The 18,850-nt window shown below is 41.2% G+C and overlaps 2 protein-coding genes across 2 annotated transcripts in view; both read left to right on the top strand.

Moving 5' to 3' along the window:
• LOC145293820 (metalloreductase STEAP3-like) overlaps positions 1 to 18,850 on the top strand; it is a 514,618-nt gene that overhangs the window by 142,465 nt on the left and 353,303 nt on the right. The window lies entirely within an intron of this gene.
• Positions 11,864 to 12,619, top strand: LOC145294168 (uncharacterized). Its single transcript, XM_080141275.1, has one exon. It carries the CDS (start codon positions 11,864 to 11,866, stop codon positions 12,617 to 12,619), a length of 756 nt encoding a protein of 251 aa, XP_079997401.1.

Raw genomic sequence — 18,850 nt, 5'->3', positions numbered from 1 at the left:
GAATGACACAACATAAGACGCAGTTACAAAATGATGATGTTCCTTTATTTCTTTGACCGGTCAATAAAGACATCCAGAAATTCAAAGTCATTACATGATTACAACTAACCCTTCGCTTCCAAAGGGGGATTCGATCCAGACTCGACTCTCCTGTCTGACCCTGTCTCTGTCTGTCCGACTCTCTCTCTGTTCTCTTCGACTCTCTCTAAAACTAGCCCTATATTGAGAATTCATTTCTCAGCCATGGCGTCATCGCATGGCCAAAAAAGTGCTTTATCGATCCCGTGGCCTGAACATGCCTCACATGTCTCGTTCGCCTCATGTCCGAGAATGTGCTCGACTCACGTGGTCCTGAACTCATATGCAAACAAGAATTCTCTAACCTATTTTCAGCCTAACCTATTTTTCAATATGTTAAAATTTGCTATTGTTCGTTTTTCTAACTGACCTTGTTTCAATTCAATTTTCATAAACAGAATTGAATCATCAAATTCCTTTTCAAACAAACATATCTGCTATTTTATATAAAAACTAAACAATGGGAATTCTTTCCTGAATCTATTCCCGACTTATTTCCAAACCTTGCTTTCCAGGTTCGAATCTCGATCTATTCTATCTCATTTTGATTTATTTAATGTTTTTCTTACTTACAAGAACAGGGGGCATGTTCTTGTAAAACTTTGTCTTTCAAGACTGAACAGAGGCATCGGTCGAAAGAAGTAAAAATAATTTTTTTAAATATTATGGGATGTGTATTCTCGTTTAAAAACAATATCTCCTTCAATAATGATCATAAAATGTGTTTTCAATCGATATTTATTCAATAATGGACCAGTTTTCCTACCTAGCAAAATATGAACGAGTTTTCCGAGTGTGAGTTTTCCGGGAACTAGTTTTCCTAAAATCGGTTCTACTTGCGTTATCTTGTGCAACTGTTATTGGTGATTCAGTTTTCCCGTTAAGGTTTCCTTTTTTGTAGCAATTTCCAAGTGTTTTCGTTAGTCTCTTCTTTTGTAATCCTCATGAATCATCCTTGTAGCTCTCCCCATTTTTCTTCGCCTCTTTTTATATCTTTTTGTTTCTTCCTTGTCTCTTACTGCAGTAATTATTCTTTCAAGTGTACTGCATTGTGCATCGTCATGAGTTTCCTGGTCTTCTGATCGAAATTCCTTAGTTCTTCTTTGGTCCAGCTTATAAACGGTCCAGAGTATTATTAGTGACACTGCCTATGTGTTTATTCCTTTAGTTAGGTTTCAGCTATAGAGTTTTGTTTTGAAGAGTTTTCTTTTTTTTTTTAATTACATTTTCACCCCAAACAAGGCACATTGTCACTTTGATGTAGGGGGCTACTATCAGAGACATGAGCTACTGAGATACTATGTAGGGAGTTGGACAGCAAGATGTCGGTTCACGTTACGCTCGAACTTCTGCATGTCAGTACAGTTAGGGAAGCAGGAACCTGGAAGGGAATTTCAAAGTCTAGCGGTTTTGGGGAAGAAACTACTGGAGTAGAAAGCTCTTTTACATCTAGGGATCTCTACCGTGTGGGGGTGGGATTTAGCTGCCTGTCGGGTTTGTCGAGGGTGTTTACATCGTGAGGGCACAAGTGCTTGCAGTTCGTCAGAGCATTCACCATTAAAATACTTGTAGAACAGGCAGAGGGATGCAACATTTCGTCGGTGGGGCAGAGGCTGAAGCTTAGATGACAGTTCAGGACTTATCAGGTTGGAGACTCTCTTTTGAATCTTGTCTAGGAGCGAGAGACTAGTAGCAGATGAATCAGACCTTTCGGGCATTAGTAGCTTTCTAGCATGGTAGAGAGAGCCTACCATCTTTGCAGCGGTCATGGCAATGGTCTCAATGTAATTGTTCCAACTCATGTTTCCTTTGAACGTTAGGCTGAGGAGTTTAAAAGAAGTACTTTCAGTTAATGGATCTTTGGCCATTGCTATTGGTGGTAGAGAAGGTTTCTTGTAATTATTGAAGGAAACAAGTTTAGTCTTGGCAGCATTGAATGTGACCATCCATTTTTGTTCCCATTCCACTACAGATTGGAGGTCTTCTTCTTCTTCTTCTTCTTCTTCTTCTTCCTCTTCTTATTATTCTTCTTCTTATTCTTATTACTATTATTTGCATCTCTTTTTTTACAGCAAAGCAAATCAATTTAATAACCCTAACCAAATTTTTATAATCAAAATAAAACTTTAACTTCATTCATCGAGAAAAGGCACAGAATAGTTAACAAAGCTCACGCCCTCCCCTTGTAAAAAATGTTTTTTTTTTTAATACTAACATTATTATTTAAAAATTTGATCATAACAATGGGAGGGCGCATTGTTAAATATTTTGTTCTTACATCGTTTTCTCATTTTGTCTCCCATTCGTCGACTATTTTCAACTGTTTATGAAAACCTTCAAGTAGCATGTTGTACACTAACGATGAACTGATACAATTTGGTTTTGTTTTAAAATCAAAATAAATCTTCTGTTATCTTACAATACGCACGATCAATTACAATGAACACATTTGAGAAAAAATATATGTGGAAATTACCCAGGGGTTATGCAATAATTTGCAAATTTACAAAAAAAATCAAACATCTCTAATTAAATAGTTATAAATTTTAAAAGAATCAGCATTGGATTCAGAATTGGAAATTTTGGTAATTGGATTGGATTCAGGAAAATTTTTTGAATCGTCCCATGTATATACATATATGTATGTATGTATGTACATGTATATATGCGAGTGTATACATGTATATATGTATGTGTTTATATGTCTATATATGTATGTATGCATATATGTATGTATATATATATATGTATGCATATATGTATGTATATATCTGTATGTATGTATATATGTATGTATATATAAAAAATGATATGTATATATGTGTATGCATTTGTATATGATAGTATATATGTGTATGCATATATATGTATATGTGTGTGCATGTGTGTATGTATATGTTTGTATGCATGTGTTATATGTATTGTGCATGTATGGATGTATGGATGTGTGCATGTTTATGGGTATGTATGTGTATGTATGTGTGTATATGTAATATATATGTATGTATGCCAAGGACCGTCTTCAATGTCATGTCTGAATTCGCTGGCAGGACTAAAAAAAAAAAAAAAAGATTATTTTTGGGCTCATGGACTTTCAGTGTTCAGTGACTGAAGGAGTGGCACTCGTCTGACAAGACGTTGCAATCATCATGTATATATATATATATATATATATATATATATATAGGGTGGTCATGGTCTGGTGTGTACATGTGTTAAAAGCGCACAGATGTTTTAGCGTCATACTGTGCTTCTCCCAGACAAATCAACCCCACATGCACGTCGTGACCACTGCCATGCAGACGGGGCTCTGATAAACGGCGAGTGTCCTGCAGCAATATAACTGGACCTCCATTGCCTTGTGGGTAAGGTTCTTTTAACCAAAAGCTAAGGGTGAGGTAACCCTGACAGAAACCTCCAGAGGAGCTTAGGCCCTGTCAGCTGCAGCATACATGACGCACCGGCGTGTGGAGTATGCTCTGGTGCCCAGCAACCTAAGTCCCAGTCATGGATCAAATGGCATGGGGAGTGGAGAGGGCTCCGTAAGCCATGGTTAAGGCAACCTCTCTAGGAGAAGGAGCACCCTGATATAAAACCTGCGGTGACTGCTGCTTCCAATGATGTTGACTTGCTCTTCTTTTTGGTTCAATGTGGCAGTTGTTCAGAGAGTGGGATTGTCTCAGTGCAAAGTCTTTCCTCACTATAAAAAACTTCAAACGCAGGCATTACTTGATATCCAATGGAATACACACTTTGCAATCAGTGTGTATCTCAATAATAAAAAGGCTGGCAAATGGACATTCAATGAGGACTGATGCAAATATGGGCATGAATGGCAATAAAGCTTCCAGGGTCTGGCCTGGTAGGTGTTCAGGGCACCACAGCCTGGACTCGGTCATCAGAGGATAGAAGGTTCATAGAGGTGACCGTTTAGCACGTGCTGCTAGTTGTGCTCATGTTTGCATCATTTGAGCCAGAAATATATTAAGTAATGGCAATACTCGAGAATGAGTTGCTGCCATCATATATATATATATATATATATATATATATATATATATATATATATATATATATATATATATATATATGTATATATGTATATGTATATGGCACAATCACGTTGACACACCGGTTCTCGCCAGATCACCAAAGTTAAGCAACATTAAGCCTGGCCAGTACCAGATTGGTGACTATTTGGGAGACCTAGGTGCTGTATGTACCACGCCGAGTCCTAGAAATTTCCAGGTTGTTATCTGAGGGTGCATTAATTCATTGGGACTTTTTCACCCGCAGTCTTCGTTAAGACATGCATCTAGAAGGAAACTCTGATGTGAAAACCTGTGGTTTACTGTATACTTTGTCCCGTGGCTGTTTTCTGCAAAAAGGTTAGCAGTAATACGAAAAAGTGTGGATAGATCTACACAAAGCTTTCACCAATATGAACAAATCATGTGAATTTCCGAGCAACTTTGTTGTTGTAGTGGCAGCTAATACATAGAAATCGATGGGAGAGTCCATCATATATGTATATATATGTATATGTATATATGTGTATATATATATATATATATGTACAGGCAAATGAACCCTTTTTGGGGGTCAACGGCCAACTAGCACCGTGTGTGTTTGTGTGTATGTATGTATGTGTGCGTTGAGGTGGAGAGGGTTCCCGTAAACCGTGGTGAAGGCAACCTTTCTAGGAGAAGCAAATCTCTAATTTAAAAAACCACAAAGCAGGAGACAAGTACCCGTATTAAGCTGGTCTGCAGTTTTACTTGTTGCTGGCTATCTTGCTCTTGCTTGTTGCTGGATCTCAAAATTTTGAACCGAGAGAGAGACTTAGCTGTCGTACAAAGCTAAGACTCTGTAACATCATCTGTGTATAGATACTCCCTCATGCATTTGTCTATTAAAATGGTCCTGTGGCGATGGAAGTCATTTTTGGGCTTGTATCTGGGGAAGTGGCACTCGTCTGACAAGACGTTGCAATCATCACATATATGTATGTATATGTACATGTTAATATATATGTTAATTGCATAAAAGCACACGATAATACAAGTTCCGTTGCTGTTGGTTTGATGACAATCAATGATCATTATCGATGTAATGTCTGCTTTTTCTTTTTCAGTTTTTGATGATGAGATGGAAAAAGACTCCAACATAAGCCCAAAAAACGTTTTCGTGATAGCATCAAGTAGAGTCTGGTAAGCTTTCATATTCCTGTTGACAGTTGGGAGTCCATAGCATATGATCACAAGCAGTGGAGAGCACTGATATTCAAGGGCGCAGAACACTTTGAAGCGGCCAAGATAGACGAAGTGAAGCTCAAGAAAGCATGTAGGAAACACCAAATTTTGCCGCCGAATCATGGAGATCTGTGAGGTGTGCTATCAGGTCTTGTTAATCACATGAAAGCACACGATGATACGGGTTCCATTGTTATTAGTTTCTTCCCAACCAGAGATCGTCTTCAGTGTCATGTCTGCTTGAGGGTGTGCAAGTCGCTGGTCGGGCTGAAAAGTCATCATCGGACACATAGACTTTCAGTGACTTAGGGTGTGGCACTCATCTGACAAGACGTTGCAATCATCGTATATATGTATATATGTATGCATACATATTTTGTGTATATATGTGCAAATGTATGTATATAGATGTATGTATATATAATAGAAAAATCTTACAATTGAAAATTTATTCAAATTTTCAAAAAAAAAAAACTCATTATAAATCTGTAAGGAAGGTATACAAAATTTAATTATCTTGAAAGAGCTTATTCCATTTTTCTCATCAGAGGAAAGAGGTTTGCAAGAAAGCGTTTAATACATGTGAGCACCAGCCACTTCCCATGATGAAGTGGGAACCGCTGGAGCTCCATATCGACCCCAACGCAAAGCCAGTCGCCATTCACAAGCCTGCATTGGTCCCCCTACACTGGTAGGATAAGGTCTATAATGACCTTGAGAGAGACGTCACTATAGGCGTCCCAGAGAAGGTCAGCCCCAACATGCTGACCACCTGGTGTTCCCGCATGGTGGTAACCGCAAAAGCTGACGGTTCCCCTAGAAGAACAGTGGATCTGCAGCCACAGAATCGACGGTCTGTGAGACAGACCCATCACGTGGAGAATCCCTTCCATCTGGCAAATCGTGTCCCCCAGCACATGCAGAAGACTGTCATGGATGCTTGGAATGGTTACCATTCTGTTCCCATCCAAGAGGAAGATCGCCACATTACAACATTCATAACCCCATGGGGTCGTTATTGTTACAAGGTGGCACCACAGGGCTTCCTTGCTAGTGGTGACGCCTACAACCAGCGATTTGATGCTATTATCGCCAACTTCAAAAACAAGGTTAAGTGCGTGGATGACACGTGCTTGTGGGCTGACTCAGTTGAGGCATCATTCTTTCAGGCGTGCGAGTGGCTGGACCTCTGTGCCAGAAATGGGATTACCCTCAACCCCAAGAAGTTCCAGTTCACCAAAGAGACTATTGTCTTTGTGGGCCTCCAGATCACACCCACTAATGTCATCCCATCTGACAAGTTTTTGGAATCTATTCGGAATTTCCCTACCCCGAAGGACATCACTGGCGCAAGGGGTTGGTTTGGATTGGTCAATCAAAGACCATATGCATTCTCTATGGCCAAACACATGCAGCCATTCTGGCATCTCCTGAAACCATCTACTAAATTTCAATGGACAGAGGAATTGAACGAGATATTCGCTGAGTCTAAGCTCAAGATCATAGAGGAAATAAAGGAAGGAGTGATGTTGTTCCAGCCATCCCGCCCAACCTGTCTGTTAACCGATTGGTCGGTCACCAGCGTTGGGTACTTTATGATGCAGAAGTACTGTGACTGTGCTACCAGGACGCCTGTGTGCTGTAAGGGGGGCTGGAAGCTCTGCCTGGTGGGTAGCCGCTTCACCCACGTGGCAGAATCCAGGTATGCACCCATTGAAGGAGAAACCTTCGCTGTTGCCTACACCTTGCACCAAACACGGTATTACATCCTCGGATGCCTGTGGCTACCGACCACAAGCCACTGGTCGGGATACTCAATGACCACTCCTTGACGGAGATAGACAATTGCCGTCTGTTGAATCTAAAGGAAAAGACCCTCTCCTACATCTTTGAAGTCATCCACATCTCTGGAAGAAGAACCTGGAACCTGACGCCGCCTCTCGGTACCCATCAGCCGCCACCAGCCGTACAGATGATACTTCTAGCCCAGAAAACACTGATATTGGAGAGGATGATGGGATACACGCATCCATGTCTAACACTCTTTATGCAGTCACTAATGTGGTTTCCTGGGACATGGTGCGGGAAGCTACATCTTCGGACGCAGACCTACAGGAATTACACCGACTGATTCATGACAGATTTCCTTTGGACTGCCGACAGCTAAGGACCGCATTCCAACCGTACCACCGCATCTCCAGCAGCCTTTGCACCGTTGATGGCGTGATCCTTGCCGGAAACCGCATCATTGTGCCGGCAACATTACACCAAGAGATATTGGAGGCCCTGCATGCGGCCCACCAGGGAGTCAGCTTCATGCGTGCCCGTGTGGATGACTCGGTTTACTGGCCCAATATCAGCATCAACATCCAACGTGTCAAGGACAATTGCACCCACTGCCATCGGATTGCAAAGTCTTATGCTATGCAGCCACCTTTTAACACTGCGCCTCCGGAGTGCCTGTTCCACAAAATCGCCAGCGACTACTTCACACACAACAACCACGATTATGTTGTGGTGGTCGACTGGTACTCCAACTAGCCGATGGTATTTCAAGCAGAGAACGGCGCAGATGGCCTCATCAAGCGTCTCAGAGAAGCCTTTGTGACTTTTGGGGTATCTGAGGAGCTGACATCCGACGGGGGACTCCAGTTTACTGCTGGGAAGACTCAGGATTTCCTCTGATCATCGCCTCACCTCTGTTGCCAACCCTCATGCCAACTGCAGAGCAGAAATTGCAGTCAAAACTGTCAAACGAATGCTGATGGATAACACCTTAGTGGGCAGGTCCATCAATGTGGACAAGTTTCATGAGTAAGTTGCTGGAATCCATATTAAATCAAGTAGTCAACCACCTCAGCAGAAATAACCTTCTAAGTAGATGAGTAGCACACCTTTCCTTAGTCGATGAGGTATGCTAATATACCACAACTCCATCGACCCAGAGACGAAGGCATCCCCTGCTCTTATAGTTTTCAGACGATCCATTAGAGATCCCATCCCGATCCCAATGGGTCGGTACTGCCCCCACCCCACATGGTCTGAAATGCTCGTAAACAGGGAGAAGGCACTAGCCAAACGTCATTCCCTTGAGCATGAAAAGTGGAGCGAGCATACAAGATTTTGCCCCCTCTAAGCGTGGGGGATCATGTATATATTCAAAACCTAACTGAAAATAACCCTAAATGCTGGGAACGAACAGGCACCATTGTGGAGGTGAGACAATTTCACCAATATGTGGCCAAGATAGATGGTTCTGGGAGACTCACACTCAGAAACCAACAACACCTTCGGAAATTCAAGCCCTTCAGGACCACAACTAGCGAAGACGTGATAGAGTCCTTCTTACCAGTCACCAGGTTGCCGGAAGACGCCTCTGTTGGAACCCTACCAGGGGCGCCAGAGGACTCTCCTGCCACCCTGCTAGAAGTCTATGCTGGTAATCCAACAGATAGTCCCATACGTAAGTCCGGCGGTAAAGATTTTTATGACGTGCCATCGACCCCTTCTGAGATCCTCATGCTTCTGACCCAGCTAGAGATTCTGGCACTCCCGAGAACTCCATACAGGTCGTCCATGCAACCACTTCCAAGAACGCTGGAGCTGGAAATGACACCACCCCCAAGAACATGCATGCAATTGCCAAGAAGGCCCCCAGGGCCTTGAGCCGACTGATGCCACACAACGCTCCTGGTGCTTCAGAAACTGCACCAGCGAGTAGGTTGCAGCCCCGGTGCAACCAAGCCTAGTGATTTCATCACCAGTCAACATTGTACAGTGTATATAGCTTCAGAGGAATTTTGTACAGAATTTTTTTGTTGTGCCCACAAAAAACTCGCCGTGGGTGGGGGAGATAACTAATGTAACTGTCTCCTTTCATCACCTACGACATAAGCTCACCAACCCTCTTCTCTATTGTTTCAGAACAGCATTCTTTTTCACGTCATTCACCCAAAATTCCTCGCGAACTTGTGGGGGAGAGGAATGCAGGTCGAGCAGGTTTAAATTACGGTTGTTTGTGATTATTTGTGCAGATACTTTTTGAAATGGAACCTTTTAGTTTTTACGCAAGTGAGAATAGTTTGAACAGCGCATATTGTGACATAAATAGAAGAAACTGTCAGCAGCTGTATTTAATATCAGAATTTTGATTGTCCATGCTCATGTTGTGAAAAAGAACGCTCAGTATTCTTTAGTGAAACTAAACTTGTATGGAACTTGGAGGCCACACTCAGACTTCATCAAGATTGTCAGTGCCGTGTGTAATCAACACTCGTCAGTCTCTTCGTCCATACCTCATCGACTAAGGAAAGGTGTGCTACTCATCTACTTAGAAGGTTATTTCTGCTGAGGTGGTTGACTACTTGATTTAATATGGATTCCAGCAACTTACTCATGACACACAGGAGACTTCTTGGTCTGTACTGAGATGACTTCGATGATCAAGAAGCAGGTAACGGGAAAAAAGGAGAAAAAGGATATGGCAAAAAGGATATGGCAAAAAGGATATGGCAAAAATCCAATAAATAAGGATGTAAAATCTAGAACAGTATAAATCCAAAATGAGTATATTGATAATCCATTGGTAATCTGTATGGAACGGGAAAACAGATAAATAATAGATGTCCTGGGTTAATTAAAGCTTCCCGAAAAAAAACATCAGATCCTGGAGAAGTGAGGTTTTTTTATGAAAGTTTTTTTTTTTTTTAAGTAACGGATAAGGTAGATGGAAGTATTGAAGTGAAGATTCAAAAAATAGCAATAAAAGATTGAAATTGAAATTGAAAAATGGGATGGTAAGAAAAAGAGAGCAAAATGAAAAAGAGAGAGAAGAAAAGAGGAGAGGAGGAAAGAATAGTAAAAAGCCCCCTAAAAAAGATGAGAGAAAGAAAGATAGACATAGTTAAGAGAAAAAGAGAGTAAGAAAGGGAAAAGGGCAGATAGAGAATTATCGTTATAGGTCTATTTTAAAACAAATAAATATAGGTCATTGAGGTCAATTTGACCCAGGGAAGATAATTGTGCGGAGATAATAATTCAGATTTATTTCTTTTAAATTTGGAAAAAAGTTAAAATGGGTAAGAGGTTTACATATCATAAGTAATGGTTTAATTTAATGAATAATTATAATTGTCCTTATAAACATATATACATATACAAATGTATAAATGCACACATATAAAATAAAATAAAGTTATATAGGAGTTATACTAAAGGAGGCAACTCACAACCAATAGGAACGCACCCACATGTAATTGTGTGCCCCTGTTGGTTGTGAGTTCTAGTAGAGAATGGGAAAGCTTACTAGATACAGACCTCTTATATCTTCGGTCTCTCTGTAAACGGGTTTATTAGTATATTCCAGAATGTCCCTGCAAACGGATGTGTGGAGATGTACAAATATGAGGATGCTTCTCACAGGAAGTGAACCCCAACCAAATGTTTCCAAATAATCTATATGAAAAGAAATTGAAGAGAAAACACTGGGCCATACTTGGAAAATAACGGTGGGACTTTTCCCAGTGATACTACTACATATAGTGAACCATTTAGATCTGCCAAACTTGCTTTGTCTGGATCAAACACACAGACACAGGACAAGCATGGAGTGGAGCATGTGCAGGCATCACACGGCTTTGAAGCACATGTATTTCCGGTGACCTTTGACATTAGGCTTCCTTCCCTTTCTCTTCTTTCTCTTTTTTGCTTGACACCAAACCACGCGCTTCATAAGCATGCACTCGGAGAGCAACAACAGAAACATGAGGTAGGCTTGCATATTTTTCCTGTCATTGTTACCTGTAAGATGCTTACACATAGAGCTAATACAATATGAACAATCCAATACTTATAATTAAGCTATATATCGCTCGTGTAAAGTATGAACTATAACCTCTATTTGTGCACACTTCCACAGAGGTCAATATGTACAAGCCACAATCACACGTCCTTACGTGACTACCCAATTATTGCACTAATGTATGAACTTTGTTTTGTTTTAAATAAATAATGTAATTTTATATATATATATACTGGTATAATGGTTTTCTTTATTGCTAAGTCGTGAACATGCATTATATAGCCTCGCAACAATTGGTGACCCTCGACCTCGACTTACAAAACTTTTCATTCCTTATACCGAGTATCAAGCCAAACAAAAGGGAAGCATTTTTACACCAAAATACTTTGTATTCCTCTGTGAAAGCAATAAATACACCAAGATTCAACACCCTTGCCTAACCACATGTTGTAACCTTTAACCTGTCTTTCGTCTGTTGTTGATTTTTTTAGTCCACGTGCACACAGAAAAACACAACTAATAATAACAACAGTCAATCGCAAAAAAATAAAATAAAATAAAAAATAAAATAAGTTTCATATTTTCCTTTAAAAACAAAAAGTTTTACATATTTTTTTTCCCTCACAAAACACACAACTTTAGACTGAGAATATTGGATAGTATTTTGTTACCCCTTTTTCTGCACCAGGATAAATCTGCTGCTAGTGCTGTGGAGGGCTTAGTTTCTTTCAGGATGCCTGCCTTTAATTTTCGAAAACCACACATATGGTTTTTTCAGACGAAGGCTATTTTTGCAAATAGAAAGATTACTTCCCCAGTGCAAAAGTATTATTATTTAATTGAGGCATTGCCACCAGATATTGCCAAAGAAGTAGAGGACATTTTCAGAGCACCTCCTGCTGAAGATCCATATACAGCACTTAAACAGGCCATTTTGGAATGGACAAGTGTTTCAGAAACAGCCAGGTTGAAACAACTCTTCAACAAGTTAACCGTTGGCAACCGAAAGTCTTCTCAGCTTCTGAGACAAATACGAGGTTTGCTCGTTGCACACACGATGGACGACAATATCTTACAGCAGCTTTGGTTGAAGAAACTGCCTCCACAATTATCCCACACACTGTCCATGTTCGTTGGAGATAATGATCTGACACAATTAACAGTTATCGCCGACCGTGTCGCCGACAATTACCACCACGTGTCAGCTGTAACCACCGTCGCAACCAAACCTGCTGCTACAGCCTCTGCATCCAATTCCAACCCGAAATCATCGGAAATTGCTGCCTTAACCAAAGCAATTCAAGCCCTTCCAGTGGAAAGACAGTCACGGCCCAACAACAAACGAAATTCAAGAGACAGACGCTCATCACAAAGACGCAGGTCTTCCTCTCGATCTCCCTGGTGCTACTACTACCGTTGTTTCAGGAACGACCCACGCAAATGCAAGCAACCCTGTACCTACAAGAGACCTGAACATTTAAATGGGTAGACTAGTGGGATTGCGCGACAAATTCCACCCCATCTCTCCAACTGTGTCGCCTATTATATATTTTTGACACACTCTCTCGTCGAAAGTTCCTCGTGGATACCGGCGCTGCTGTTAGTGTAATTCCTCCTACACGATATAATGATACAACAGCAGACCCATTTTCACTACAAGCTGTGAACGGCAGTTCCATCCGAACCTATGGTACCTCATCCCTCACTTTGGACATTGGTCTCAGACGTCATTTTCCATGGATATTCATCATTGCTGATGTGAAAACACCCATTCTTGGTGCTGATTTTCTTTCCAATTTTCAACTTTCCGTTGATCTAAGAAAACGTTGTTTAGCTGACACAATGACATCTCTTTCCGTCCACTATGGTATGCTTTCCTGTGATACACCAAGCATCCGTAACAGCAAGCCCATCAAACACAATTTTTGCAGATCTGTTGAACCAATTTCCTGAGCTCACCCAACCCTTTTCCCACACGGAGAATGTTAAACATCATGTGCGACATCACATTACAACCCATGGTGCACCCGTACATGCCAAGCCTCGACGATTGTGCCTGGAAAAGTTGGCCCTAGCTCACTCAGAATTCCAACACATGATGGACCTTAGAATAATACGGCCTTCAAGCAGCCCATGGTCATTTCCACTCCACATGGTACCTAAGAAATCGGAAGGAGACTGGAGACCCTGCAGAGACTACCGTGCTCTCAACACAGTGACTGTTCCAGATAGGTACCACACCTGCATGACTTCTCAGCTTCCTTATCCGGATCAACTCCCGAATCGATTTAGTCCATGCATACAATCAGATTTCCGTTGCTGAGGAAGACATTCCTAAGACAGCGATATGCACGCCATTCGGACTATTCGAGTTCCCTCGCCTGTCCTTTGGACTGCGTAATGCCGCCCAGGCATTTCAATGATTTATCGATGAAGTCCTTCGTGTACTGCCCTTCGTCTTCGTGTATATTGACAACATCCTCATTGCAAGCTCCTCATAGGAAGAACACTTGACTCACATCACTGAAGTTTTCCAATGGTTGCAATCCTCTGGACTAAAATAAACATTGCGAAATGCGAATTCAGTGTCAATTCCTTGGACTTTCTCAGACATCGGATTGACAAATCTGGACTTATGCCCTTGCCTTCGAAAGTGCAAGCAGTCCAGGATTTCCTAGTGCCTACTTCCTTGCATCAATTATGTCGTTATGTTGGACTCATGAATTATTACCGCCGTTTCATTCCAAACTACTCATATCACTTGTCCAAGCTCATGGATTCTCTTTGCATGTAAAAAAAAGACCCTCTCTCTCTCAGACGAAGCTCTCTCATCCTTCTATACATCCAAGACCGCACTGGTGAACTACACTAAACTTTCCTACATCAAACCTGACCCGGCAGCTAAGCTCTTTCTTTCAACAGACGCTTCTGATGTGGCTGTTGGGGCTGTTCTTAATCAGATAGTGAATGGTGAAACTCAACCTTTGTCTTTCTTTTCTGCCAAACTAAGTACGACCCAACAAAAGTACAGCGTTTTTGGTTGAAAACTGCTCGCCATGTACTTAGCAGTAAAACATTTCCACTACATGTTGGAAGGGAGACAACTCACAATTTTCACTGACCACAAACCACTGGTTGCTGCTCTTATGTCATCTATTTCTGGGAACCATACACCACATGAATTACGACAGATGGACTATGTCACACAATATTCTGCTGATATACAGTATTTACCTGGTAAAATGAATATTGTGGCAGATACACTCTCACGTTTTTGCGATCTCAACAGTCTTGAGAAGCCCCTTGACTTCGACTACATCGCAACCAAGCAAGAATGTGATGCATCACTCACTGACTTTATGTCGACTTAAACAATTCCGCTAGAAAAGACACCAGTCCCATTCTCGGACAAGCTCATTTGGTGCGATAAATCTGTTGCACATCCACGACCTTACCTGCCTCCATCATGTTGGAAGCGCATTTTCCAGCATTTCCACGATCTCCCACACCCCGATAAGTGCATAACAGTCAGGCTCATCGCAGCTCGCTTTTTCTGGCCCAGCATGAACATCGACATATGCAAATGGACTCAGGCATGTATTTCTTGCCAGACTACAAAAGTACATCACCATACCAAATCCACTCCAGGCAACTTCTCTGTACCCTGACGCTCGATTTTCACATGTCCACCTGGATATTTTAGGTCCACTGCCGCCTTCTGCTGGTCATCACTATATGCTCATCATGGTAGACCGTTTTACACGTTAGCCAGCAGCAATTTCTTTGCACGACATTTCAACAGAAGTCATAGCCCGTACATTCGTAGAGAACTGGATCTCTAACTTTGGTGTACCCACCACTGTTACCACCGATAGAGGTTCTCAGTTTACGTCACACACCTTCCTGGAACTTTGCAAATCTTTTGGAATTTCCCACATTGCAACCACCGCCTATCATCCTTCTGCTAATGGGATGGTAGAGTGCTTTTATCATCGACTAAAAGTTGCACTAGCTGTTCAGGCCAAACCGCATTGCTGGAGTGAACATTTACCGCTCATTCTTCTAGGACTCCGGTCCATTATTAAAGAAGACTTGAACGCTACACCAGCAGAAATGGTTTTTGGAACCACTCTTCGCCTTCCTGGGGAATTTTTCACAGGCGACAGGTCCATACCCGCCACCACCTCCGGTTATGCCGACCGTTTGAAACTCGCAATGTCTGGAGTGATGTATACACCACCACGCTCGGTCACTTCCAAACCATACTACCGACCTGATCTCCATTCATGCAAGTATGTCTTCGTCCACATTGACTCGATACGACGACCTCTCCAGCCACTCTACGATGGACCATATCTCGTTTTAGAACGTTCTGAGAAGTATTTCATCATCGATCGCAATGGTAAGCATGCCATGATTGCAATAGATTGCGTAAACCTTGGAAAGCTCGTATGATTTTAATTTTCCTTCTGCCAGTTTTTCAGATTCAGAACCAGTAATCATACCCAGCTCTGACCTGATCAACACACCAGATTCAGACGTTGTCATTACACCTGCTGCTTCCACACAACGTAATGAACGAGACATACACTCCCCAGACCCTGAAGTGGTTGTCATTTAGTATTTCCATGCAAATATGCAGACTTTGACACCTCTTAAAAAAAAATTTTTTTTTCTCTTTCCTCTTCATTCCAATACTCTTGGTCCACATACATCTGCATGCTCTTTTCCATTTTTCTTTCCTTTTAGCTTCCAGCTATTTGGGGGGGGGGATATTACAGTGAGCCGTTTAGACCTGCCAAACTTGCTTTGTCTGGATCAAACACACAGACACAGAACAAGCATGAAGCGGAGCATGTGCAGGCATCACACGGGTTTGAAGCACATGTATTTCCAGTGACCTTTGATATTAGGCTTCCTTCCCTTTCTCTTCTTTCTCTTTTTTGCTTGACACCAAGCCATGCACATGTATAAACCACGCACTTCATAAGCATGCACTTGGAGAGCAACAACAGAAACATGAGGTAGGCTTGCATATTTTTCATATAAACATGGTTACCTGTAAGATGCTTACACATAGAGCTAATACAATATGAACAATCCAAGACTTATAATTAAGCTATATATCGCTTGTGTAAAGTATGAACTATAACCTCTATTTGTGAACACTTCCACAGAGGTCAACATGTACAAGTCACAATCACATGTCCTTACGTGACTACCCAATTATTGCACTAATGTATGAACTTTGTTTTATTTTAAATAAATAATATAATTTTATACATATATACTGGTATAATGGTTTTATTTATTGCTAAGTCGTGAACATAGCCTCGCAACAAAACTACACTATGCTAGACGAATTCTGACTCTGGCAAAACAAAGCAAAGACCCGAAGAAAACGGAATTATAAAATAGTATATTGGCCGATTGTGGAAAAGCAAAAAATCGTTCACTGCTTCAAATACTCAAGATTTGGTGCAAGGATAAAATATTGAAGGACCAAAATAGACAAATGGTTCTATGAAGGGGAAAATTGGAGGCCACTACAACTAAAAAATTGCTCTCTATTGTCTCACAAATTGATAAATATATACCTCAACTTGAGATTAATGAGATAAGAAGAGAGATATAAAAATGGCTGAAGTTGACTTCAACTCCCCAAAAAGCCAGGGAAAACACCATCAAATGCAGTGGAGCTGGGAAAAAAGTGAACCATTATATGGGCAATAGAGTACGTCAAAGTCAAATATGCAAGGCTGAAAGAACTGTGTGCAGAATGACAAAGAATCTTCTACCACTATTGTCCATACAAAAATAACATCTCAAAGGGAAGACTTACTTGCCAGAAATCTAACTTCCTGCTGAGTGGAACATTCTCGCAGAATGAGATTATAGAATTAAAATGCTGCACTCACCAGATGGCTATAAATGAGGAGTGGCCCATCCCCATGCAGGAATCTTACCAGACTACCAATATAGATAGCCCAGAAAAAAAACCTGCGACACAAGCACACGACACAATGGACAAATCTCCACCAGAAGAAAGAACGCCCACCAAAAGCTCCTCGTCAATAAATGCCCTGCCAAAAAAACAAAAAACAAAAAAACACAAGACCTTGAGGAGAGGACAGAGCCAAACCACTCTTCAAAATTCATTGATGCGGAACAAGTTGAGCTGGAGAACCAAATTGAAAAAGTAGAAAAACCTTGTAAAAGCGAACAATGCCCTTACATGGCTGGTACCAACAGATGCTTCGTTAACATATGGGGCAGCAGGGTTTATCCAAACAAGATTCCTTCCCCAAACACTAGATGAACTTCTCCTGAACAAAATCATTCTGGTAGACTGCAAGAAGTGGCAAAGAAACCAGTCAATGGCCTGGATCGACTATGAAAACACATTCGACAGTGTGTCTCATTTCTGGATATTGCGGTGTTTGGAGCTGTATAATGTCCACGAGAACATAAGATCTTTCCTTACCAAATAAATGACCATGTGGCAAACATCTATTGCTCTACACCACATGAAAGGGACAATACAGTCTTCAAATAATAGCGAGGTATATTTCAAGGCGATATCCCCACTACTATTTTGCCTTGTAATCGATCCACTCAGCAAGCTTCTAAAAGATGTGATGCTGGGTACAATCTCAATAGAGGCAGAAGAAAAGATGAGAGCAAAAGAGTAAATCATTTACTCTTCATGGACGATATAAAACTCTATGCAGAGACAGAAAAACACCTTGTCTCCCTGATAGAAATTGTGAAAACGTTCTCAGAAGATATCTGCATGGAGTCTGGATTTGACAAATGTGCCAAATGTATAATAAAAAAGGAAAAAAGACAACATCTGAACATCTTCGGATCAATCACAGCCTCATTGAAGTTTTGCAAGAGGATGCCACATACAAATACCTTGTTATCGAGGAAAATGTAAAAGTGGAACCTGATAAAATGAGACGTAGAGCAGAACACAAATATACAAATGTCTGAAAAAGATTCTTAAATCTGAACTAAAAACGAAATTGAATCAGCTTGCAATACCTGTCATCACATACGATGGTCTTTGTATCAAGCCTATTTATGCTAATAAATAGGCTTGATACAAAGACCAGGAAACAGTTATCCCTACATAAGGTAACGTACCAAAACCAATGCATGGACAGGATATACCACGAAAAGAACGGGTTTAGGCCTCACTGAATTCAATCATGCATATCGGGCCATTATAGTAAGCATAGGTCAATACATTAAAAGTTCAATGGACATGATGATAGGAATGGTGAAAGAACATCACAATCATCTTTCTCAACAAACCTCAATCACAAAGCTGAAAACTTTGGAGGAGTCATACAGGAGAACACCGTCGAGGTACACGATAAACCAACGATACAGATTGCAAGAAAACAAGGATGGAAACAACATAAGTTCGCAGAGGAGCTGAATCAGGACTACATAGACAATGATGCTTCACTTCAATGGATCAAGAGTGAGAGACTTCCATTTGATGAGGAAAGACTCATTGTAGCCGGGCAAGATCAGAAATGGATTAAAAAATGACTGGCCTACAAACAAATGGCCAGTGTAGATTTTGCCACTCAGCAATTGAAAGCCCAAGCCACCTAATATCAACCCCGTTGGCAGATGGCCTTTATACTGCTAACCACAACAAAGTATGTAAATACCTTCATTGGAAGATCTGTGGAGATCTGGGAAC

Source organism: Euprymna scolopes, chromosome 15, assembly GCF_053919585.1.
Source record: "Euprymna scolopes isolate OS-2025 chromosome 15, ASM5391958v1, whole genome shotgun sequence".
Lineage (NCBI taxonomy): Eukaryota > Metazoa > Mollusca > Cephalopoda > Sepiida > Sepiolidae > Euprymna > Euprymna scolopes.
This window is presented reverse-complemented; position numbering and strand designations above follow the sequence as displayed.